Source organism: Artibeus jamaicensis, unplaced genomic scaffold (assembly GCF_021234435.1).
Source record: "Artibeus jamaicensis isolate MK-2021 breed Jamaican fruit bat unplaced genomic scaffold, CSHL_Jam_final contig_76, whole genome shotgun sequence".
In the NCBI taxonomy this organism is placed as follows: Eukaryota; Metazoa; Chordata; class Mammalia; order Chiroptera; family Phyllostomidae; genus Artibeus; species Artibeus jamaicensis.
This window is the reverse complement of record NW_026521954.1, coordinates 16,764,329-16,790,251: the sequence shown is the minus strand read 5'-3', so window position 1 is coordinate 16,790,251 and position 25,923 is coordinate 16,764,329. Positions and strand designations below refer to the sequence as shown.

At 42.7% G+C, this 25,923-nt stretch overlaps 2 protein-coding genes across 12 annotated transcripts in view; one reads left to right on the top strand and one right to left on the bottom strand.

Moving 5' to 3' along the window:
• Window positions 1-372: 372 nt before the first annotated feature.
• Window positions 373-22,856, top strand: PACRGL (parkin coregulated like). 5 transcript variants are annotated; one of them, XM_037140739.2, is made up of 10 exons: window positions 394-458; window positions 2,961-3,159; window positions 4,333-4,400; window positions 4,530-4,684; window positions 7,022-7,089; window positions 8,659-8,749; window positions 9,841-9,975; window positions 10,464-10,571; window positions 11,314-11,394; window positions 22,221-22,855. In XM_037140739.2, the coding sequence occupies exons 3-10, from the start codon at window positions 4,349-4,351 to the stop codon at window positions 22,275-22,277; spliced, it is 747 nt and encodes a 248-aa protein (XP_036996634.2). In that variant the 5' UTR covers window positions 394-458; window positions 2,961-3,159; window positions 4,333-4,348; the 3' UTR covers window positions 22,278-22,855. The 5 variants fall into 5 exon arrangements, with proteins under 5 accessions (XP_053528478.1, XP_053528477.1, XP_036996634.2 ...); XM_053672503.1 differs by lacking the exon at window positions 2,961-3,159 and having other exon boundaries at window positions 373-458; XM_053672502.1 differs by lacking the exon at window positions 2,961-3,159 and having other exon boundaries at window positions 373-458; window positions 4,316-4,400.
• An 831-nt stretch (window positions 22,857-23,687) lies between these two features.
• Window positions 23,688-25,923, bottom strand: part of KCNIP4 (potassium voltage-gated channel interacting protein 4) — a 410,379-nt gene continuing 408,143 nt past the window's right edge. For all 7 annotated transcript variants that reach the window (XM_053672505.1, XM_053672509.1, XM_037140738.2 and 4 more), the window contains one exon: window positions 23,688-25,359. In XM_053672505.1, the coding sequence (XP_053528480.1) occupies window positions 25,312-25,359 (48 nt within the window). In that variant the 3' untranslated portion in view covers window positions 23,688-25,311. The remainder of the gene's footprint in view (window positions 25,360-25,923) is intronic.

Genomic DNA, 25,923 nt, shown 5'->3' with positions numbered 1-25,923 from the left:
TCTCCCTTGAAGACTCCGAGGCTGGAGTTCACGATCCTCAGCTCCCAGATGATCTAGGCCAGGGCAAGATACCTGGAGAACACTGAGCATTTTAAGTGTGCCAGAGCGCCGTCAGAGGTACATACACGGCCTGGGGAGGGCCGGAAACGCAGGGAATGAGGAGCGCTCTCCTCTGCTACCTGGACCTCTCATTCCCCAAACAAGCCCTCACCAGGTGCCTTTTTGTCACCAAACAGCGCAGCTAGCTCAGGAAATGTCCTTTCACCTCCCTCGCCTGTTGCCAGGGCAACCCTCTTCCGCTTGTGCGTCTGCAGCTTCCCTGCTATTGGCTTAGTGGTCGTAACGTGCGTCTGACATCACGCACAGCGCCGTCGGAGCTGGGGATCGCGCGCAGCTCCCTTCTTCCCAAACTCAGGCGACGGGTCGCGGGAACCGCGGCGTTGGTCCAGCAGTCGCCGGTGAAAAGCCCCTTCTAGGGTGGCGGCTAGTGGGCGGGTCGCAGGGGAAGGTGGCGCGGTAGGACGGGTTCCCGGAGCCGGGGGGCTCCCCCGGAGCTTCCCGCACCCTCTGGGCCTAGCCGGCTTCCGCTGGACCTGTTGCTAGGGCTGGCGGACTCCGTTGCTAAGGACCCCGGAGGTGCTGTGAGCCGAGAGCTCGCCCTTTCTTTTCCGGGGTCGCCCTTTCTTTTCCGGGGTCGTACTTTGGCCTAGAGTAGCCTCCATTCGCCTTAATTGAAACCGGCTGCCTTTTCCTCCACCTTCCTTAAAAAAAAAAAAAAATCAGTTTTTTCTTCATTTTCCCCGTACATGCCCTTTTTCTTTTCCAACTTTGACAATACCCTGGCCCTAAAATGGCCTTAGATATTAAGAAATGTATAGTGTTGGAGGAGTAGAGGTTAAGGAAATGAAAAGCAAAGTTTAAGATTCTTGTTACTGGCCCGTTGGATTTACTTTATGGTAAAGGGACTGAGTAGGTGGTTACTGGGTTGTGTTGCTGTGCTTTGGAATCAGAAGGAACTTTAGGGAGGTGCCTATTAGTGCTTTTGGAACTTTCTAAACATGATTAGGGAAGAAAAAATAATGTGGCATCTGCTCTTGAGAATTTAGCAAGCAGTTTTGTGCAGAGCAGGGTGCGGGGTGGGGCGGGGAAGTGCATATAGAGAAAGGATTTACGAGTTGTTCAAAACAAGGAAAGAATGGTATGCGTTCCTAGCTTGGATGCAGATGCCTACAGCTAAGGAAATCTGAGGGAGAAGTGAGGATCGCCCAGTGGAGCGCTCTGATACTGTGACATAGTTTAGATGTTGGGGTTAAGTAGATTTGTGGATTCTAGAGTCTATTTAGAATCTTCATGTTGCTTTGTAAAAGAATGGTGGCCTTAGAATATTTGTAACATAAAGCGATTCTTTATTTTTCACTTCCTTCCAACATTACCCTTTCACACCACCCTCTCCCATGTTATTTAATGAAAGTGCACTCAAAAGGGTGGTTGAGCATAAAATACATTAAGCATTTTCCTTTTACTAACAACTCATGCTGCAGGTTTGTTGCCAGTAATCTACCAGATAGATATTTTTTAAAAATTGAGGGCACTTAATTTGTCTTTAAGACAAAAGGATATACTTTTATTGATACATGAAAAAAGTAATTGTTTCAGAAAGAAACTAAGGTGTTTCAGAAGTGGACATAGAAGTGTTTGCATCATTGTGTGTTTGTGTGGGTGTTTCTTGCTATCTGTAAATTAGGTAAGTACATTACATATAAGAATTGCCCTGTATACTAAAACCTTTGGAAGCTCTTTTTTTTTTTTAGCATGTTTAAAAGTCAGGTGAAGACTTTTGGTTAATGTTTTGAAGTCATTCATAATGCAGTACCTTCCCATTAGTACCTTCAAAGGAACATCTTTGTGACATAAAAGTGTACAGATTTAATTGTTCCAACTGAAACGTTTGCAGAATTGGTAGACAGTGTTGAAAAATGTGTGCCCTGTTTGATGTTGCAAACTAGGCACTTGTTATGATTGTGGGTAGGCGTCTTTGTGATAGTACCGTTTTCAGCCATGTCAGCTATGACAGTGTATGATCAGGACAAACTGATGTTAAACTGGATCTTCAAATTGACATAGTCTAAGCTATTGAACCAGATTTTTCAGAAAGAAGGAACTGTTTAGTCACCTTAACCCCACTATTATTGGTGATACTAAAAACCACTTTGTATCATTATAAAGAAAGTGCTAAAACTCAATATAGCACTTACTATGTGCCAAGTGTATACGTAAATGTTTTACATATATTCATTTACTAGTCTTCATCAACCTTTAGAAGAGTTATTGTAGTTACCCCAAATTATAGAGTTGGAAATGAGGCATATATTTTTTAAAAATAGAAACTTAATGCATTGCTCTTCATCAGGAGCTTCTCAGAACAGTCCAGGAGTAATTGTAAATGCTTGTTAAATCCCCGAAGTGCTGTATTAGGTCAGTGTGTTTAAAGCTTGCCTTAGCTTGTCTTAGAGTATTATCTGATAAAGTTAATGAGATATGACTAGAAAAGGCCTTGGGAATGAATGTGAAGTAGGATATTGGGTAAGTTATCTCCTGGTCATAGGATGAGAAAATTAAGTCAGTATATTAAATTTAAAAAATTGAAATTTGAAGTTCCGTGTACGGCAGCATTCTAACGTTTGTCTGTACAAGGCACTCTGGTCACATCATGTTTGAAGTATGATCAGGCTCACTGTTACTACGTAGACCTTGGTCTTCCTCGTGAAGATTTCTAATCTGTTAAAATCAACTCATGTAAGGCATCACTTCAGAAAGTGTCAGCGTTGATCCTGAAGAAGAGAAAACTAAAGAACTGAGAGTCATTGTCCTCAAATATTTGAAAAACTCTCATTTGGAAGCATATGAGGACTTCTCCTGTGTTGCCATACAGTGCAGTTGCAGTTGTGACTGTGTTACAGGTGTGAAGTGGAACGCGCTCTAATAACGGAACGACTGGAGTGTTATGCAAGGGAGAGAGGAAGTAATCAGGTAGAAGTATGAAGGAAGCAGTGCAGAAACTAGAGGGCCATGGAAGAGAGCATTTGAGACACAGAAGATGGCAAAGGCTCCAGGAATTTAGGATTGGAGCTTGGCCTAGAGATCCCAGCAGGCAGCTGGGTATGTGGGTCTGGGGGTGTGTGGTAGAGGACTCACTGGTAGAAGTTTAGAAATCACTAATTAGGCAGGAAATCATGGGTTATGAACTGGACCCCTTTCATTAACAAAAAAGAGGAAATAAGGAAGAGGGAGAGGTGAACCTCTGTTGGCTGGTGAGCAAGCTGATAATGTCACTCAACCACGACTTTAATAGGCTTGATTTACCTCTTTTAACAGATCAGGAAATCGAAGCTTAGGGATGTTAAATAATCTGCCTAATTCCTGAGCCTCATAACTGGTGGAGACGAGATACTAACCCAGATTTGAGCCCAGAGGCTCGCCGTACCATGTTGAACACGTTGCAGGGATGAGTGAAGGAAGCAAAGGAAAAGGAAACAGCAATTTTCTATAAGTTTTAACTCCTGATGGGCCAGAAAACTGGTGGTTCCTTGAGTTAACAAGGATTTTACAGCTTCAGTGTGTGTGATAACTTCTGGGTTATGTGGGATTCCAGGAGCTCATGGGACATTGAGTAGGACAGTTTATTATGTCACTGCAAAAGTAGGACTTGATATGCAGATGATGACATTTGGGACTTGGGAAATATAGGGGCCAGAGAAGGTGGAGACGGTAGGGTATGTGCCAACCACTCTTCAAAAATCTAGTTCATGCCCTGGCTGGTGTAGTGCAGTGGATTGAGTGCAGGCCTACATACCCAAGGGTTGATGGTTCGATGGTTCCCAGTCAGGGCACGTGCCTGGGCTTCGGACCAGGTCCCCAGTGTGGGGCACGTGAGAGGCAACCAACCACACATTGATGTTTCTCTCCCTTTCTCCCTGCCCCTCTCTAAAGATAAATAAGTAAAATATTTTTAAAAGTCTAGTTCATGTTTTTTGCATATAACCAGAGGATTGCAACTGAGTATCTAATAGTATATTTTGATAATTTGAAGGAAAAAATATAGTTTTATACATTTTATTTTCTTACAGCCAGTTTTAAATATGCTGTTACTGATCTTACTGAAATTGATATAATGTTATATTTTCTCATTAGTCTTTTCAAGTATTTTGCTCCATGTCATACCATTTTTTGTGTGTGTCTGTTACTGTACTTTCTACTGTATTCTGTTTTGGTCTTCGTATTGTTAGTGAATATCCTCAAAATATTTTGAAATCAGGTTTCGTTTGCCTGCAGGAGTAAAGGGGAAGCAATGCAGAAGTCAGAGTGCCAGGGAGACATGCGGCTCAAAAACAGAGTGACGGGTACGACATGCTGCTTTGTCGGGGAAGAGGTGAACTTTATTAATGACACGTTCTGTCATCCGCATGAATGTGGGGTGCGTTTTATTGTTTTCGCGCTTTTTGGTTGATTTTTCTGGGTTTCTTTTCCAGGTAATTGTAATCAAAGGACATCAGCAAATCCACGAATAACACAGAGGACTGCAGTTCAGCGAAGCAAATCTTCATCGTCAGCCAGTTCGCCAGAGTCTGCAAGGAAAGTTCACCCTCGGCCAAGTGATAAACTTAACCCTAAAACGATTAACCCGGTAGGTGCAAGAGAGATTCTGATTCAGTAGGTTTCTCTAAATAACACACACTTAGCACACTGGCGAACCGTCTGTGTCCTGTCTTAGTCTCTCGTGCTGGTGCCGAGGTAGTGGAGCAGGAAGGGCATGTGGCAGTGGTGATGAAGGGTGGAGGTGATGGGGAGGGAGCGCAGGTGAATGGGATGGAGTGGATAAGGGTGGAGGTGATGGGGGGAGTGCAGGTGAACAGGATGGAGTGGATAAGGGTGGAGGTGATGGGGGGAGCGCAGGTGAACAGGATGGAGTGGATAAGGGTGGAGGTGATGGGGGGAACGCAGGTGAACGGGATGGAGTGGGTATCAGCCAGTTTGGGTAGGTCCTGTCTCATTCGTGGGTGAGTATTGGTGGGTAGAAAATAAATTACGTATCAGCTTTATTTTTACTTGCTATGATGATTTGACATTCTGATATCAATGAATAAACTTATATTTAGTTGTCATAGGATGAATTGCGTGCCTTGACAGTTGAGTAAAGGTCCATAACCGTTTCTCTGTGATCCACAAACCTGTCCACCAGAAATCCCAACTGTAGTGCTAGCCTCCTCCTACCTCTTCCCAGCAATTTAATCAGATTTAACAAAAATGAGATTTAAGCACAGAAAAGTACATAATTGTGGGTAAGTCAGGGAATTATCCAGAAGTGAACACACCTGAGCAACAACACCAGGTGTGTTTGGCCCAGCCTTCCATAGGGTGAGAGGATGGTGGTTTCAGCCCTCGGAAGGGGTTGGGAGAAGAGCTGGCTCTTCGATTTTGATGGCAGGTGAAATATGGCAGATACTTAGGCAAGGATACAGTGAGCGTTCCAAGAAACAGGACATTATCTGACTTAAAGTAAAATGAGCCCCGGCTGGTGTGGCTCAGTGCATTGAGTGCTGGTTTGCTGGTTCAATTCCCAGTCAGGGCATGTGCTTGTGTTGCAAGCCAGATCCCCAAAAGGGGGTGCTTGAGAGGCAACCACACATTGATGTTTCTCTCCCTTTCTTCCTCCTTTCCCCTCTAAAAATAAATAAATGAAATTTAAAAAAATTCTGTGTTTCAAAGGATTGTCTCTCTTTAAAAAAAAAGAAAAAAGTTTATCTGTGTTCCTTCGCTTCTTTCTGAAATTTACACAGTATCAAGGAAATTGAAAGCTTGAATACCCTGATACTTTCTTGCTGTTACTTCCTTTTCCCATCTTTAATTGATTTGTCTTAATTTTTTTCTAATATAAGCAACACTTTTTCAGTTACTTATAGGATTCTTAGCAGGGATTATAACTCAATGAATAAAATGTTACTATTGCTGTGAATTACTATGCAGAATATGGATTGAGCTTCTCAAATGAATCTTTTATTGTGATATTTTATTTTAATGAAATTTCAGATGTATTTTTACTCAAAATGTGTTTTTCCAGAGGGAACAGAGCTAATTGTAAACTTAAGCTTTTAAGTATATTTTTTAATCATTGCATGCAATTAAAAATTTTTAGCTAGTTATGCATAGTAAGTTTCTATTTTATATTTTAAACAACTGTTTCATTTGATTATATTCGAGTACCATGTTGTGAAATATTTTTTTATATCTTTAGTTTCTGATCAATTATATTGAAACTCTGTATGCTGTGATTTTGTTAACTGCTGTGATTGATCCCCTCCTAAATTGCCTTTGAGAGTAGGTCCAGATTTAATCTATTCTTAAGATCATAGTGTATAGCAACACTGAAAGTTGTGGGTTACATGTCTAGGCAGGCACATGTGGACATTTGTTGCTGAGGGTCTTGCTCAGTCTCCAGCCCTGTCACCCCTGCACAGCGTAAGCCTCTCATTTTTGTGGAAGCAGTAGGCCAGTTTGGGAAATGACAGGTTCTCTGACCATCCGGAGCAGCCATACTTAGCGGGAGAACAGGCAGAAAATGTGCTGAAGGCTGAACACAAATGTGCTTTCCCTCACTTAACACCTCTTCTCCGTTCAGCTCTCACCTTCAAAGGTCAGTCATAGCGAGGGGGCGTTGAGAAGTGTTATCTTACAGTATTTATGATATTGTGTATTTATCTGTTATATTTATTTGTAATATAAATGGTTTCGGGCACCTTCAAGCCTTTCAAAACAAGTGAGGGGTGAAAGGAAACTGCTTGTGTATTCGGTCCTGAGAGGACCGATGCCTTTCTCGTTTGCATTGCTGAGCACAGTGATACACTGGGAAGTGAAAGTGGCTGAAAGTCAGGGCATTCTTTTGCCTCTGACCCAAATTGATTAGATACCGACAGAGTGGAGGTGACAGTAGTGTGTATTGTATTCTTGTCACATTTCATTTCAGTTTGGGGAGCAGTCGCGAGCCCCTTCTGCATTTGCAGCTGTGTACTCCAACGGAGGTGTTCCCTGCAGGTAAAGTCAGTACGAGTCGTGACTCGCCGTGTGATTCAGAATAATTGAGTAAAGTCAGTACGACATTCAAGTTGAATGTACTGAACACTTTATTTACGACGGAGGTTGAAATAAAGGGACTTACACTTTGGGGCTGTTAGATTGATATAGATCCTGGGACATTGTTGAAGAAAATAATTTTAATTCCAAAATAGAATTATTAATACATCTTCAGTTAACCACAAAATAATTTAAGATATTGATTGAACCAACTTCTAAAACTGTATAAGCATTCATTGGCTTATGTAGGTTACAAATAAATCATTCTGTTTTGTTTGTAAACTGAAAGGTAAGAATTTAGTAAAATTGTTTTTATTATTTTTTGAAATTATATTTTAAAAATACAAAATTTCAAGATTGTATTTTTTGTAATATTTATTAATCGGTACATACATCTGTTTCTGCTTACTTTTGATATAATTCTTTCCACCTTTCTAGAGAGAATTCAGAATTATTTTAAAGAAAGCAATATAGGTTGCTAATAGTGATATTATGAGATTTTACTCTCTAGAATCACTTATTTCTTATGAGTATATTCAGTTTTAGCCTGATATAATTGATAATTTTATTTTCATTGTGGAAAGAATAATCACAACATCCTTTTCTGTTTTGTTTTGTTTTTCTAATATTTAAGAAATGTAGTTTTTAGTGGTGTTTTCGGGTTTGGCTGACTATCATATTCTAAATTGAAACCCTGTTAACATTCTTACACTTCCTTACCCACCCAAAGCAATCTGTTGTTGCCAAAAATGTAAAACAGTGTTACTGAGGCATCTTGCTGTAACGCAGATCACACAAACAAAGGAATAGAGTTGAGAGCATTTGAGGGTGGAAAAGAAGTTCACCATTAACGATTGTGGTGATTTTTCCATGTGTATGTTCACACATCAAAACTTATTGCGCTGTGCACTTTACATGAGTGCAGCTGATTAATTGCATGTAAGCTGTCCCCAGTGCAGGCTGCGTAAAAGAAAGAAGCAGCAGCAGGAACTTTAATTCAAGAGGCTGCCACTTCGTTACCCCATGTAAGCGATGTCTGCTTTAGGGAGTCTATTCTCTTCCACACGGATGATACCTGGCTGGACTTCACATCATTTGTTAGTGTTCAGTGATCTGTATCCAAAAAACGATGTTTGTTCTAAAATAAGTTTTCATTTGTAATGATTACACTTTGTATTTTTTTATTTTGAGTAGATTATTTTGTTATAATTGTCACTGAAATGTAACAGCTGTAACATTTGCATTGAGACTCACAGATAGCAACATGCTTGAGCTCCGAAGCTGCAGATTTAGCGAATGCAGGGTTGTCTGGTTTTCCAACAGTTTTGCTCATAGGGTGAGGATTTGGAGCATTATGGGCATAGCTTTACAACATGTCTTTGTAATATGGTTTGAAGCCACAGTTTTTCTACCTGTTACAAAATAACTTTAATATGCTTGTGTTCTAGAAAGAGCATATATGTGTCAGACAATCACTGCTTAAATGTGATGACGTTGTTCTTGTTTCATTCACTGGTTTTTATACTGTAGATTGGTCCATGGTTCAGTAAAACACAGATTACAGTGGGATTGTCCTCCTGAAAATCTTCCATTTGATCCTCTTCTGATTACTTTAGCTGAGGTAAATAAATACTCCATCTCCCCTAAGTATTTATGGGAAAAATATCTTTTAAAATTATATTAACTGTTATTTTGTAACTCATCCTTAAATTGAAATCTTTACTTTTGCATTAAGAGCCAAATGATAGGCATTAAAACACTACACTGTCTTAGGAACCACATATACTGGTGATTGGTGTATGATTATTAGAAACTAATTAATCAGCTTTATAAGCATGAGGTTAGTCTACACAGGTATTTATAGGTAAATGGGTGAAATATGCATACATAGGATGTAACAGCAGTTAGACTCAATGCGGAGGAACATCGTTGGTGAATTAGTCAAATTAGGAGCGTCAGCGGTTTGCATTCGAACCAAGTCAGATCACGGGTGGCTGGTCTGTCCCTGTTCAGCTAGTCCCGTGTCAACACTGTGTTTCTTAGGTGACTGCGATTAATGCCCTAATTTCTTTTGTAGGATTTTCTAGGGCTGTGTTTTCTTGTACATTTTAAGTAGAAAATCATGAAGGTGCTTTTATAGAATTAAAAAAAAATTGAATGGGTTCCTTTATATTAGTTAACATTTCTGTCAGAAAAACAAATTCTAAGATTGTGGTAAAGGCAAAGGGTCTAGTAATTATGCATTCATAATGTGGTGTTTATAAACATACATTTAAGACTAATGCATTATGCTTTTGGGTAGTATTTAGGAATGTATACAAAATGTATTTATTATACTAGTATGTTTTTCTCTTTCTTTTTTCTCTTTATTTCTCCTTATTTACCTTTTCTCTCCCTTCCTCCCTTTCTCTCTTTCCCCCCTTCCTTTGTTTCCTTTTTTAACTTCCTTTTTTGTTTCTCTCTTCTCTTTTTGTTTCTTTTATTTTTTCTTACTATTTTTCCTCCCTCCCTCCCTTCCTTCCTTCTTGTGGATAGAGATCCTTTTTGTCTCATGTATGTGTCTTATTCTGCAATTTTTCAGTTTATTTAAAACTGTAATATTAAAATTAAGTATCATGATTAGGAAAACAGTAAGACTTGATTCTCACTTATGTAAGTGAGAATTCAATTTTTCTTACTAACATAAGCAAATGTGGATTTTGTTTTTGTCAGGGTCTGAGAGAGACTAAACATCCTTACACCTTTGTTTCAAAAGAGGGCTTTAGAGAACTCCTTCTGGTCCAAGACGCTCCTGCAAAGGCCGTGCCTCTGCTTCCTAGACTGGTCCCTGTGCTGAAGGCGGCCCTGGTATGTTCTTTATTCTTTGATTTCCTGTGTTACGTTTAGGATACTCTATGTCTTCCTTTTCTTCTGAATTACAGGCAAATTAGCTTTTTACCTGTTGCTGTGATACATATATATGCAGAATTAGAATTAAATTCTAATTATTCAGTCACTCTTATTCAGAGCCAGATAATCATTTACTTGCAAACACCTTTAAAGGATGAACTAAAAGTGAAATTAGAGAAAGTAATGAATCTCACAGCAGTCTTTATGCGTGTTACAATATATCTTAGTTAATGTTTCAGTGCTATTTTTTATAAAATTTGTGTGTTGCTTCTACATGTCTTGCATTAAAGATTATTTTTTAAATTCCGGGTTTGGTTGGTTATGTTCTGAGTTTGGACGTTCGGTCGTATCTTTTTTGCCCTGGCTTGTCCTCTCCTGACACTTCCTTTCTTTTTCTTTTCTTCCCCTTCCTGTCTGTGCACCCCTGACCAACCGACGCTCCACAGGCTCACTCAGATGATGAAGTCTTTGAAAGAGGAGTAAACGCTCTGGTGCAGTTAAGCGTCGTTGTCGGTCCTTCTCTGAATGACCATCTGAAACATCTGCTTACAAGTGTAAGTGCTGAAAAGATTGGGGTGGCTGTGCATCATGCCCCGTCCCCGTCTTCCTGACGTGACGGCTTCAAATGATTCAAAACCTCAAAAAACAAAAACAGAAAACCAAAGAGCAGACCTCAGTATCTTAACCACAATCATCCTGATGTTTCATGAAACATTTACCCAATGGACAGTTACCCTAGATTTTCTCAGTGGAAAGCACCTGATGCACGGAACTCAGAGCTGCAGTGAGAAGTGAGCAAAGGCGATGCACACAAATTAATGAGCGATGTAATGGTACCATGACCATGTCGATGAGCTATCAGTTAAAGCAGAGCTTATCCACTCTTATGTAATTGTATATTGCTATTGGAAACACCTGTTCAGAGGCTTCACTTTCCATCATAGTTCTCCAAATGCTCTCGCAAACTATAAAGTGAAAAAGTATGCAATTTCATAGAACACTTACTCTGGATACCACACTGTAGCAGGTTTTGTAGGATTGATATTATTTGAAATAATTAAATTAGTAGATTTTTATTCCCAAGAAATAGAGTGGCATCTATTATGTACCCATTTCAGTGAGATGCTTCCTGAAAGGAGCCTTGGAGTCTAAAGCAAGTCAGGTGGTGTTCATGTACAGTAAAGATTCAGTGACATTGTTTCGGTTAGCCTGTTTTTTATCTAAGTTTTACTTACACTTATGGTGAATATTACTGCTTTTTCAAATCATTTTATTTCCCCTAATCTTACTTTAAAGCTTTCAAAGCGACTAAGAGACAAGAAATTCAAAGAGCCGATCACCAGTGCATTACAGAAGCTGGAGCAGCATGGTGGAAGTGTAAGTAGTACACTCTTCCTTAAGCCATCGTCACTTTTCTGCCTTTAGTCACATTACAGAATTCACTGTATGATACATATTCTCTCATGTCAGCCACAAGTGACCACGTGGAGTCGACATCACTGTTTCCCTCTTAGAGCTCCGCATTTGGTCTAGGCCAGGTCACACCGAGTTGAAGCGCTGGGATTCTGCCCCAGGTCGAAGGGACTCAGGGTCGTGCACGTTCACAGTGCTGACTGGGGAGCCCTTTGGGCGGCTTTACAGGGGTTTTTTCCCTTCATTTTGAATTTTTGGATGTTTTGCTTTAACCATTTAAAAGTTCAAAAACAGGGGATTAATGTAGAGAGTTCATTGAAAAACAGTATTTTCCTTTTATTTGCCATTTTTTCTAAAAATTTTATAATTTTCTCATAATCGTAGATTGAAGTGAGACTTCTTCCCAGTGTCTGCAATAATCTGTCTGGCAGTACATGTGAGCACTGTGTGTGCCTTGGTTGATGTTTTAACTGCAAGAAGGTGCAGGAATGGACAGTTTCATTATCTGTGTGATGTCAGATAATGAGGCTGAGATTTCATCTTTTTTTTAAGATTTGATTTTTCGAGAGAGAGGGGAAGGGAGGGAAAAAGACATCACTGTGGGAGAGAAACACAATTGGTTGCCTCTCGTATGTGCCCTGACCAGGAATCAAATTGGTGACCTGTCACCTGGTGGGTTGACATCCCACCAACTGAGCTACATGGGGCAGGGCTGAGTTTTCATCTTTTGAAAGAAGTGTTCAGAGAATACGGTCTCAGAATATTTCCATAAAGCAGTGGTCCTGCCTCGTTTGCGGAGCTCATGTTTAATTGGATCTTAATGACAGAGCTACATTGCACAACTTAGTTTCATTGTAGGTATGTTCTGAAGGAATTAGTTATAGACATTCATATGATTGTATATAGTTTTGTAGGAGGTTGCAGCCATGGGACCCCCAAAAGAAGGATTTGTGTTGGGGTCCAGAACTCAGGGTGTCCAGGAAATATTAAAAATATGGGATGTCCTCACCCCCACAAGTCTGAGCTGAGGGGATGGGATACATGGAGCAGGGCCATTGAGTTGTTGTGCATAGCAACAGTTTCGCAGCTAACCTCTAGAATGGTCATTTAAGGTATCTATAACCTTTAACTGGTTCCATAGATATGTTAAAAGCTGTGGCCATGCTTTGAGCCAGGGAGGAGGGAGTGACTTCCACTGAAGATGTAACTGGGAGGCAACTCCCAGCCCCAGTCACAGTGCCTGAGTGAGAGCTTGGAATTGATTGGCTCCACGCCATGGGGCCACACCTGCCCAGACTCGCCATGGTAGCCCAGTAAAGCTGGGAGGATATGGGAGTCCTGGCAAGTGTAGCCAGTTGTGGCAGGAGTGGGAAATGGGTCTTCAAAGGAAGATTGGCACAGGGATTTAAACACAGACACGGCAGCCATTGAAGAGAGAACCATTCGCTTTTTGCCAGAATGGGGACTCCCGCAGCCATGTGAGAGAGAATCACTATGTAGCTTTAGCAAAGAGAACCACGTGGTTTTGGCCAGAGTTGGGAAGACCATCCCCTCTTCCCCCAACCCCCCGCAGCCATGAGAAGAAGCAATCATGCAGCTTTTTATTTCTTTTCCTGGGATATGGTACCTTGGACTGGGCAAAGGGGGAAAGAAGGACTGTGTGTGTTTATGGGTGTTTTAAGGGACTTTGGGATTTTGATGAAGATACTTTGATGAAGATACTAAGTCATTATTCTTAAGTCTGTATAATTTGAATACTTCCTTTCCTTTTCACCAGTCTTTAACATGGAGAGCTATAATTCTCTGGTAAAGGGAAAGGTGAGTCTAGTACAGGGGAACCCAGGGAGAAGGTGGGGTCAACTAGGTAACATTGTGGGACCCCCTTCCCTGCTGGCCAATCCAGGAAAACCATGAGAGACCACATGTACAGTAGCTTTACAGCTACTTGTCACAATAAAAGTCTGCCAAAACTACCCAGGAAGGATCCGCCCTGTAAGAATAGACTCCCTCCAGCCCATGAGGTCAATCGCTGCTTAGAGTTGGCCTGCTCCCATGTTCTCGGCTATAAACTCTGGGTGTTCAGTTCAGTTCTTTGTCCCGATCACCAAGAACCTGGTTACCTGTGCCCAACTGTGAAAGTTTTAAAATGGCAGTTGTTTTAGTTTAAGCTTTGCCTAAATTACCCAATTTCAGTGACTTTTTAAATTGATGATGCCCTTTGCCTCATGAATGCCTTGAATAAAGTTTTTGGGGAGGAAGGGACTCCCAAACCTACTAGGGTTTCTTTGTTGTGTGTGGGTCCTCAGCTGAGGATTAGTGTTCAGACGCCTTCTGGTGGTTTACCAAACTATCCCCCACCCAGTCCAGTGTTGCTCCTTAGCAAAAAGGGAATTCTTCTTGCAGATATGCCCGCTGCGCTGAGCATTGGAATGGAAAATGAATTTGTCCTTTCCACTCTGTGAGATGCAAGTGAACATATGCTTACTGTGGCACAGCTTCTTAATCAGACACTCTTCCCAGGTGGTTGTCGAACATCCTGTGGGGAATGGGACAAAAAAAGGGGCAGGCTTCCTGTGTTAGGTGCATGGGTGTGCCTAGGAAGGAGGGGTCGTTTGTGCATAAAATTTAGAAGTAGCACACCAAGATTGGGAGGGGGAGTGTGCTATACCCAAGGGTATAGTCGACCGATCCAGGGTCTCGGAGGTCGTGACCAAGGGAGCCTCTCCTGCTGCTCAGTCTCTTCGGTTTCGGGCCATGCTAGTGCAGAATAAGAAACGACTTTGCAGTCGCAATGGGTGTTCCTTCGGACTTTTTTCTCTACTTGTCCCCTTATATAATATTTTTTATGTAATGTCCTTACATCAGTTGTTATTACATACCATATTACTACCTATTATACCGTATTACTACCTATTATACCGTATTACTACCTATTATACCGTATTACTACCTATTATACCGTATTACTACCTATCAAAGACTTTCCCTCGGCTTAATTATTTTTGTGCTTGCTTTTGATACTTATAATCCTTCATGAAATTAGTGAATGATCTTTTTTCCCTTCTAAAATGTAAACATTTATATTTCTTTAGATATTTAAAGATGAGTCTTTAAAAAAGAATCTCAGTGTTGTGGCATCGATGCAGGGTGCAGCCAGGGGCTCCCGAGCAGGGATTTGGAATGGGGTCCAGAACTCAGGGTGTCCAGGAAATATTAAAATATATATATATATAGGGTGTCTTCACCCCCACAAGTCTGGAGAGGATGGCAGGTATGGAGCAGGACCATTGAGAGCTGTTTTGCATAGCAACAGCTTTGCGGTTAATGAACATAACCTCTGGCATGTTCGTTGAACATATCTATAACCTTTAACTGGTTTCATAGATATGTTAAATAGCTGTGGTTCTGCTTTGAGTCAGGGAGATGAGAGTGACTTCAACCCATGATGTAACCAGGGTGCAGCTTCCCGTGGTTACAATGCCTGTGTGAGAATTTAGAGAAGATTGGCTTCATGCCGTGGGGCCATGCCTGCCTGGACTTACGATGGCAACCAGTAAACTTGGAAGAATACAGGAATGCTGGCAGGTGTAACTAATTGTAGGAGGAGTCAGAAATTGGGGTACAGAGGAAGATTGGCGCAAGGATTTACACCCAGGCACGGCAGCCATGGAAGAGGGAAACCACACAGCTTTGGTGAGAGGACCGTGCGGCTTTGGCGTGCTCCCTTTTGCCACATGGCTTAGGAAGCAGGAGAGACCTTGCTGGGAAGAAAAGGGGTGAAAGGACTCTTTCTGGTGGGCCACGAGAAGGCGCACAGTCCAGTGCACATGGTTTGGATTAACGAGTTTGTGGCCGCGGCACAGCTGGTGGTGCTGGGAACGGAGGAGGGGCCACCTGAGCCACAGACTTCCTCTTTTCCTGAGAGATGGTAACCTGGACTAGGCAGAGGGAGAAGGAGGAATTGTGTGCATTTGTGGCTATTCTAAAGGACTTCACTATTTTAATGAAGACATTAAGTCACTACTCTAAGTCTGTGTAACTTTTTGAATAAATAATTCCTTTCCTTTTCACCAATCTCTGCCATTGAGAGACATCTTTTCCTGGCAGTGGGCAAGTCGAACCTGATAGGACGGGAGGGCCCCCAAGAGCACAGGAGGGGGTCCATTCGGTAATAGCAAATCGCTGCCTCCCCTGCCTCCAGGTCTGTTCTGTAACAGTGTCCCATTTCTTAGGGCTTGCACATATCACACCGATGGAAGGACTCCACTTCTGGGAAAACAAAAATAGCAGTGACAGTCACAGTGCCATTTTCTTAGAACTAATCAGTTCTTAACCGGCCTCAAATTGAAATTGGTTCCTTCTGAGCTTGATTTATTTATTTTTCCTAAGTGATACACACAGCTGTATTAGGTGCCCACTTACACACAACTTGATCTTTATTGAGCATGTGGGAACGTGTAACATTCTGGCTGCTTTACTGAGTACTTTTTAGACAGTAAACTCATTTCATCTTTACTGCAACCCTCAGAGGGGGTTGGTTGTGATCCCCCTCGAAAGATCTAGAAACAGGCACAGAGACCTAATTACTTCCAGGCTGGACAGGGAATTGGCTGGCAGGGCTGGATTCAGATATTGGTATTCTGGTCCCTAACTACTTCTGTAGTTAATTTTTTTTAAGTAAGAGATAACCTATATTTAACTCAAAAAAAGTTTCACTTCTCATTTCATCGTTCTGCTGTTGTTACAGAACAGAGGTCTGAGGGGGGCAAATATTTGGCCCACCCAGGGATACCAAAAACTGTTACAAAAGACAGGGGCCCCTCCCAAGGCCGGTATACTAATACCTACTGGGCTCCTCTGTCCATCACCAGGGGAAAGACATCTCAATGCCAGAGATTTGTGAAAAGGAAACGAAAGGTTTTTTTAAAGCTATACAGACTTAAAGTAGTGACCCAATGTCCCCATTAAAATATCAAAGTCCTTTAGGATAACCACAGAAGCCCACAGCACTTCCTTCCCTCTTGCCCTAATTCGGGGTACCATATCTCAGGAAAAGAAGCACACCTCTGTGTTTCAGGCCACTGGCACCATCAGCTGTGTCGCCATCCAGGCAGAATTAATCCGAAGTCATGTGGCACCTTCTCATGGTCCACTGGCAAAGAGTTCTTTCACTCTTCTTCCAGGCAAAGTCCCTCCTGCTTCCCAGGCCACATGACCCAAGGGAGCACCCTAAAGCCTCTTCTGCCAGAGTTGCAGGGGTCTGCACTCTGGCCAAAACCACATGGTTCTTCTCTTCAAAACAACATGGCTGCGGGAGCCCCCATTCTGGCCGAAAGCACGTGGTTCTCTCACGTGGCCAAGAGGAGGTCCTCACTCTGCCCCAACCGCATGGCTGCCTCCCCAATGGCTGCTACATCTGAGTTTAAATCCCCACGCCAGTCCTCCTTTGCGGCCCCATTTCCAACTCCTCCTACAATCAGTTACACCTGCCAGGACTCCCATATCCTCCCAGCTTTACTTGGCTGCCATAGTGAGTCTGGGCAAGTGTGGTCCCATGGTGTGGAGCCAATCAATTCCAAGCTCTCACGCAGGTGCTATAACTCTGGACCAGCCCCCAGTTACATCCTGGGTAGAAGCCAATCCCTTCTCCCTGGCTCAAAGCATGGCCACAGCTATTTAACATACCTGTGAAACCAGTTAAAGGTTATAGATACCTTAAATGACCATTCTAGAGGTTAGCTGAGAAACTGTTGCTATGCACAACAGCTCTCAATGGTCCTGCTTCATTTGTCCCTTCCCCCAACTGACACCTGTTGGGGGGGGTGGTAAGAGGGGAGGACATATTATATATCTTTCTAATAGTTCCTGGGCACCTTGAGTTCTGGATTCCATTCCAAATTCCTTTTTTGGGGGCCCCCCTCTTGGCTGTGCCCTGTTACAATCTCTCAGATTTACAACCCTTTTATAATTATATAAAGGACAATGGACGAAGGTCTCATCTTGTAACTACTTCTGGCTGGACATGGATGTTGTCCTACCTACCCCTGGGTCAAGGGTTTCCTGAAAGGCGGGGTTGCAGCACGGAGGGAGTCCTTCCTGCAAGGGGAAGAACCTTACAGGGTCCTGGTCAGTTGGCTGTCACCAGGAAGTCACAGGCTTGGTGTCCAAAGGCTGGCATTACTGGACCATTGGCATCCTGGTCGTATTCTGGAGATGACAAATTAGGCAAGAAGTTGGAAGCACATTAAATCATAACCACTAAATGACAAAGGTAGGGTCTAAAGTAAAGAATTGCTTATCTGGAGGAAGGTGTACAAGGCATGCTACACCTATCCAAAACTCCTGTGGCCCACTACACTTCACTCAGGCTGAGGGGAATACATTAGGATTTCCCTCCTTTCAGATTACTGAGCCCTTTCTATCCAAGCTATCAAGACAGAAAAGGGAAAATCAGTTGTAAAGTGAAGCCCACAGACTGCCCCAACCCTTCACCAACCCAACCACTTAGTTCAGTTAAACCGTTGAGTCTCAGGGGGGCAATGACAAAGATGGGCTCCTTAAGTGAGGCCTATATTGCAGCCAATCACTGGAAGGCATAGCAGGTCATAGGCATACACACTATGAAAAGAGAAGAACACACAGGTTAATTCACACAACAATCCCCAAACCAGTCTCTATGCCTGTGAGACTGTCTTTTCAGAAGACATTCCATTGCAGGGTCCTTCCTGCAATGACATTTAATAGTGGCAACTTGACACTAGGTCCTTTGCACCTATAAATTGTACAACTTTGGTGACGTCACAAACCCGGTTTCAACTCTTAAATGAAAACAAACTTTCAAGACAGTTAGCTGCGCCATTCTGATGTCCAATACTGAGCATTGTGATTTTCCTTGAACCACAGTTTTTCTCCTTAAGATCACCTTCACTGTTATTACTGGGACTACTTTGGGTCCCGCTTTTGATTTTGACTGCTCATTTGCATAAACACACCAAGAGCAGCCTGGATCACTTATGATCCTTAAGTCTACTTTGCTGGAACTCACACAGGGAACCCATAGATTGACTTCTCAGTTTGCCTCTTGGGGCACAGAAGCAGAGCCACACATCTGCCATCTGGCTTCACCTGTACCAGTCATTTCACTCAAATCTTTGAGTCTCCATTGTGGCTACAGGTTCCTTTTTAGCCATCTTTCAGGAAAGCAACCTTTATTCCTTCCCTGGAAAGACTGGCATGAACTGCACAACCAGCCAAAGTACCAGGCTTTTCTCGCTGGCTTTCACTAGCTTCACAAGTCAATCCCGGTTCCTCAGGGCTTTCTGGTAACCATACATGCCTCCTTTAGGTGCAACATTCTAGTCAAAGTCTTGGTTAACAAAACCACTATTAATGACTGGCCTTATTGGTTTTATGCAAAGAAACCTTACGGTGTCACTCATGCCTTCAGAATGCCAAATTGTGGAGGGGTCAGGTAGGGAGAAAACCACAAAGCATAATGGAAAATCCTTTTCCTTGTTCACTTTCCTATGAAGTATAAAGTTTCAACCTTTCCTGGAATCCTCAGTTTCCTTTTCAGAGCAGACACAGAGCAAAATCCGAAACACAGAGTTCCGAAACAATACGCAGGTAGAGGCATTCTCTTGCACCAATGTGTCCACTGGTGCCTCAGAGACATGCTCTCTTCTGATCCGGTCTCATGGCAGGGACATGCTGCTTTGCCTCAGGCTGAAACACTAATCAGCCCCAAATGACCCTTCCTGGGTCCTGGGTGGCAAAGGCATTCTCTCCAACCAGCTACGGTGACCTTTCCTAGGTCCTACAATACAGGTTTCTGATCAGAAGCAGAACCAAATGTGAGAAATTTGCTTTTTTCCCACAAAACCAGAAAATAAGCAGTTGAGGTTTCCTTTACTCCAGGTTTAAAACTTTCACATCTTTTATACATATTTCTACTCATCTAGATTTAACCATCGTTCTCTCTTAATCTTGGTTCCTTTCCCACATAGGGAGGACTACACTCAAAATCAGTACTTAAACTCAACATCTGGGAGCCAAAAGTCCCTAGCTTTATAGGTACCTTCCACTAAAAGTCCCTAGATTCACAGGGTCATTTTGTACCTTTCTGAAGCTTAGACCTTGCAAATACCCTATAAATCAGACGGTCACCCTTGGAGCTCAGTTCACGACCTTCAAAACCAGAGCCATTCCTATCAGAACCAGTTACACAGAGAACCTGACTGCTGCAGTGCCCACACAGCAGCAGCACACAGCCCATAATCAGAAGAGAAGCCTCATCCAGTTCCAACGTGGCAACACCCATTCATTCGGGCTTGTCCAAGATGACGACACCCACGCATGCTCTGTCCTCCATGGTGGGTCATTCACGTGGTTCATCCATTTTACTCAAAATGGCAGCACCCCAACTCTGGTTTGCCCACCTGTGAAGGTCCCAGGACTCCGGTTTCAGGAGCCCTGGAAGTCCCCAAGGCCCCTTCCACCCACAGGCGTGGGGGCACCACAGAGCTGCCCTCCACCCACTGGGGGTGGTGCACTGAGGCTGCAGTCACCAGTGCAGGTGGACAGCAGGCTCCACCCACCCGTGAAGGTGGGGGCCCTGCAGCTCTGTTTTCAGGAGCCAAAGAGACCCCTGCCAACCCCTGCTGCAGCGGGTGAGCAGAGCCCACTCACAGAGGCTGTGAATCCGTGGTGGAGACTTCTCCCACTTGCAGGGTAGGAGAAGCCGTAGTGGGCCTCACCTCCCCAGAAAGCAGTGTCACCTCTGGAGTTTCTGCTGTCTGGGGTCCCTCATTCCCTGGGTTCAGAGCATTAATGAGGTTTCTTTCTTCATCGTCTTTCTCCTCCTGTGGTCTACAGGGAGGGGTTCTAAGACCCCTTTTTCCTTCTGGACCATTATACACTTCTCTGTCTCTGGCACAAGGCTGTTGTGCAGTATTATAAACGCAGTAAGGTAGTATAACTCTTCTGAGAGTTCACGCTGTGGGCAGTACTGTTTCAAACTAGTAATGATGCAGTAGCTCAGCCATTCGAGGGCCATCTCAGCTCATTACTCAAAATATAACTAGGCTACACCGTGTTACAATAACAAAGCAAACAAAGATTCAGAGCAAAAAAAAAAAAATACAGATGGTGTAAAGACCAGGTATTTCCCTAGCTATTGCCCACAATTCCAGCTCCATTATTGCAAAAGAGTAGTCAGAAACCAAGTTTTCAACCCAAAACACTTTCACGTCTCTGCTCCATCCCTGTTTTGTTTCCTTTTCATCTTTCCAGGCGTGACTAGGAGGCTGATGCCCACAAGAGTGCAGAGAAAATCTCAGGCTGGGAAAATTCCAAAGTCTCACTCTCTTGACCTGAGTGGGTCAGTCTGCCACGGACAATTATCCTCCCAGCAGAGTCACAAAAAAACTGTTACAGAAGAGGTCCAAGGGGGGGGCCAATATTTGGCCCACCCGGGGATACCAAAAACTACAGAAAACGGGCCCCTCCCAAGGCCGGTATACTAATACCTACTGGGCTCCTCTGTCCACCACCAGGGGAAAGACATCTCAATGCCAGAGATTTGTGAAAAGGAAATGAAAGGTTTTTTAAAGCTATACAGACTTAAAGTAATGACCCGACGTCCCCATTAAAATATCAAAGTCCTTTAGGATAACCACAGAAGCCCACAGCACTTCTCCCCTGCCCTAATTCGGGGTACCGTATCTCAGGAAAAGAAGCACACGTCTGTGTTTCAGGCCACTGGCACCATCAGCTGTGTCGCCATCCAGGCAGAATTAATCCGAAGTCATGTGGCACCTTCTCATGGTCCACTGGCAAAGAGTTCTTTCACTCTTCTTCCAGGCAAAGTCCCTCCTGCTTCCCAGGCCACATGGCCCAAGGGATCACCCCAAAGCCTCTTCTACCGTTGTCGCAGGGGTCTGCACTCTGGCCAAAACCACATGGTTCTTTCTAACATGGCTGCGGGAGTCCCCATTCTGGCCGAAAGCACATGGTTCTCTCTCTCACGTGGCCAAGAGGAGGTCCTCACTCTGCCCAACTGCGTGGCTCCCCCACATAGGCAAGAAGGGGGTCCTCACTCTGCCCCAAACCGCATTGCTCCCTCCTCAATGGCTGCCGCTCTGCGTTTAAATCCCCGCGCCAGTCCTCCTTTGCAGCCCCATTTCCGACTCCTCCCACAATCGGTTACACCTGCCAGGACTCCCATATCCTCCCAGCTTTACTGGGCTGCCATAGTGAGTCTGGGCAGGTGTGGCCCTATGGTGTAGAGCCAATCAATTCCAAGCTCTCACGCAGGTGCTGTAACTCGGGAGGAGCCCCTGGTTACATCCTGGATAGAAGCCACTCCCTTCTCCCTGGCTCAAAGCATGGCCACAGCTTTTTAACATATCTATGAAACCAGTTAAAGGTTATAGATACCTTAAATGACCATTCCAGAGGTTAGCTGCGAAACTGTTGCTATGCAAAACAGCTCTCAATGGTCCTGCTTTATTTGTCCCTTCCCCCAACTGACATCTGCTGGGGGGTGGTGGTAAGAGGGGAGGACATATTATATATCTTTCTAATAGTTCCTGGGCACCTTGAGTTCTGGATTCCATTCCAAATTCCTTTTTGGGGGGCCCTTGGCTGCACCCTGTTACACTGTTACCCCCTTTGGTTTGACCTTTGACCTTTTTTGTTTTGACCTGTGGAACATGCTTTTGCAAGTGTAATGCCTATTAGAGGAACCCTGCATGGTAATAACAAGACTAATTTCTTTTTTCTGTTGACAGGAAAGCCTTATCATCATCAAAGCTAAAATTCCAACATACTGCTCCATATGTTGTTGACGAAGAGGGCCGGCTAAAATCTTCCTGCTGCCTGGTGACAGCCGTTGCACGCACGCGCCGACCGCAGACCCCGGTGGAGGCTCCTCAGGTTCCCCTCACTCTGTTCCTTTGTAAATGACAGCCACCATCCGTTATTTACTGGTTCGAGATAAATGTGCACAATTCCACCGAATCATAGGCAGTTATTCAGCAACAAAGAAGCGTAGTTCATAAAGGAAAGGTATTTTTAAAAGTTCTATATAGGACAGTTTTGTGAGGTCTATTTTTCCTATTTCTATGGTTTGTGTGAACAACTATTATTGAGTTTATAGTAGATGTGTTTGTATGTATTTTCTAATGACTTATTTATAACATTCCTTTTGTAATCAGTTTGTAGCTCTACACCTGTTTCTAGACATTTTGCCGTGTCTGGATTTTATATTTATCAGTGCGATAGAAATTTAAAATAGTGGACATTTGTGAATTCACTGTTTATTGTTTGTAAATATGTATTTTATAATGTAGAATGCTTGGGAATATTTTTTCCAGAGTATTCTAGTTAAAATTTTTTAATGTGTAAATTCTCTCATAAGTATGTTGTTTATTACAACTCATTAAAGCTACCTAAACTTTAGGTGTTAATTGTATTTAAGTAAATATTATTTTTATATTTCCTAGCCTGAATTCAGTGCATGAAGAGATTCTGAAATTAAAATGTTAAAACTCTTATATGTGTTTATTGATTTTTTTAGGCTTGCTTGTGTTGAAGAATTAAATTTAAAAAGGTTTTGAAATTTACAGGCATCATTCTGAATGTTGATGCTGTAGAAGCTGACTCTGGATCATTCTACAAGAGAAAGGAGAAGGAAATGAAAAACAAGAATAAGACCTTCCATCCTAAGGGCAAGAAATGAGCCCATGGAAGTCAGCAAATCCGTGCCAGATCCGCGCCCTCTGACGCTGCCCGAGCGATGGGTGTTAGGGGTCACGCTCCTGTAAGGGCAGCCATGCTTCATCCCCAAAGTGCTCCCAAAGGAGAAAACACTTTCTTTGCTCCTTCCTTGCAATGCCTGGATTGAGCTCTTTGCAGGCTCACTTCAGATAGTCTCACAGCAGAAATTTAAAAGCATAAAAGTGATTTCTGAAGTGTCATAGTTGCTGAAATGCTCATCCTCCTTCACATCTGTTGTGCTCCCTGGGTCCCCATCCGGTGTACACGTCTCTCAGGCCTCACTGGTAGCATCCTCAGGTCACATGACCTAGAACACCTGCCTGCCCCCAGCCTCACTTTGACTCTCCTCACTGTGCTCAGCACCACGCAAGTGAAAAAGATGTCTACAATCCAGAAAATGCCATAAGCAAAACCACTTTTAATCTAGTAATTATAAAGTGGGTCCAAATAAAAACCTGTAAGACACAGTAGAGTTATAAACATTTTACTTGCTTTTATTTTTCCTTGAAGTACAAAATGTGCACGCCGAGTTTACACAAACACGCGATGGAGGGTTTCAGTGTACAGGTATTGTACTACTTAGCATTTCTACACTGGTGACGGCAGGGCAGCTTCCCACATCCTATCTCTACACCAGAATAGATACCTGATTTGTTGTCCCAAGGACAGGTGCAAGGTTCCTCCTCCTGCAGCCTCTTGGTCTCTGTGAGATTTCTGCAAACTGAAGGTGTGTGTATCTTTAGTAATGTGGCAACTTGACAATTTTGGCTGAAGTGTGTTAAAAAGAATCAGCATTATTGGAGTTTTATGGTAAGCTAAATCCTAACACAGTCCAGATAAGTTGCTTAGCACTCGTATTCATTTTCCACTACATTTTGGTATCGGAGTTTTCACTATAATGGAATCACTGGTGTTTTCAAAGTGATTTTGGCTTGTTTCTAGCACACACTGGGGAGATGAAGGTTCCTTTGTCCCTGATGGCATGTAATTTATAAGGGTGCCATGGGGAAGTCAGGGAAAAGGATGCAATAGGCTTTCAATGCTGTTAAAATTTAATTCTTTTTTCTAAAAGATTTGATTTATTTTTAGACAGAGGGAACAGAGGGAGAAAAGGAGAGAAATGTCATGTGGTTGCCTCTCATGGGTCCCCTACTGGGGACCTGGCCCACAACCCAGGCATATGCCCTGACTGGGAATTGAGGCAACCCTTTGGTTCACAGGCTGGCACACAGTCCACTGAGCCACACTAGCTAGGGCTAAAATTTACTTCTTATTAAGCATTTCTGGGTACTGGACAGATACCCTGACCCTTTGCATATGCCTATAAACATCCTCACTTTGTTTCACACCTTGGACTTCCACTTAATGACAGTAGAAAACAAGTCAGCCTGGAAGACTGAACAAATCCAAAGTTATATACATCGTCTAGACCTTAGCTGTAATATGCATTTATGAAAAATTAAGAAGTGCTTATTAAATAAGCTATTAGGCATATGTTGACATTTGGTGTTCAACTAATTTGTTTTATATTTGAAAAATGCCAGATAAATGGATGTTTTGAACAGAAGGTAGCAAATCCATAGAAACTGGGACTATGTGTTTGCTTTCTTGAATTGTGGTAATCCTGTTGACAAAGTACATGAATAGAACTGCAGCATACAGGCATAAAAATTAATTTCTGGAAATTAAATGCACATGCCACTATTTTAGAAAACCACTTAAAATCCTGGGGTTGAATACATACAAATGAGTAGCAAAAAAAAAAAATAGAATAAATTTAAACTCACGGATAATGTGAAGGTCTTAATAATTTCATGGCTAAAGTACCAATAAAACTATATGCCAGATTCTATTACTTTTGAGTATTCACAGGGTGTGAAATGACTGAAACCATCCCATGAACTCAGTGGCATTAGGAAAAGGATGTGAAGTTAAAAGTGGAAAACTCAAAAACTCTTTTGGGACTTGCTTCATAATAAATAAAGCTGGTTTGCATAATATGCCTCAGTGTAAGCTGAGCAATCTATGCTAAACGGGGGAGCTCCAACTTTTAAGTGTGGTCGAACAGTTCGCATTTGTCTGACCGAGGGCGTCTTTGACAAGTTAAATCACGTTTTCAAAGAGCTGCATGGAGCGCATGATGTTTTCATCCTGTAGGGGGGAAAAACAGCAGGATTAATTTCAGCACATTTGCAAGGGGAAGTACAGTAATTAAGTAATTAAACCCTCATGTAATGTCACAGATAGGTTTTGTGACTAAGTGAAATGATTTACGGATATAAACAAGGGCAAAGTTCCTATGGCATCTCAACATTAGAGCGAAACGATGTTGAATGAATGGCACTGAATGAAATAACTCAGAAGAAACAACACTGAAGGAAATGATGTTATCTGAGGACCTGCTACACATTGTTGTCCTTGAAAAACTGCCCGTCTCCAACAATCCCCTACATCCCAAGCTCAAATACTCTTTGCACGTGTAAACAGCATTCTGTCGATGCTCCACCTAGGCAGCTGGAGAGCCCATTGTATGTTTTGTTGAGTCTACCAGGCTTCAAATATGTCACTGAACTAATAGTGTTAATAGAGGATATTGCTCAAACCAGAATGCCAGGATGGAAACTAGAGAGTCAAAGAGGGTGAGACAAAGTGAGCAAATGCATATTTTGGCATTCCAAGTGGATTGCAGGCCTGAACATGTAGAAGGAAACAGGT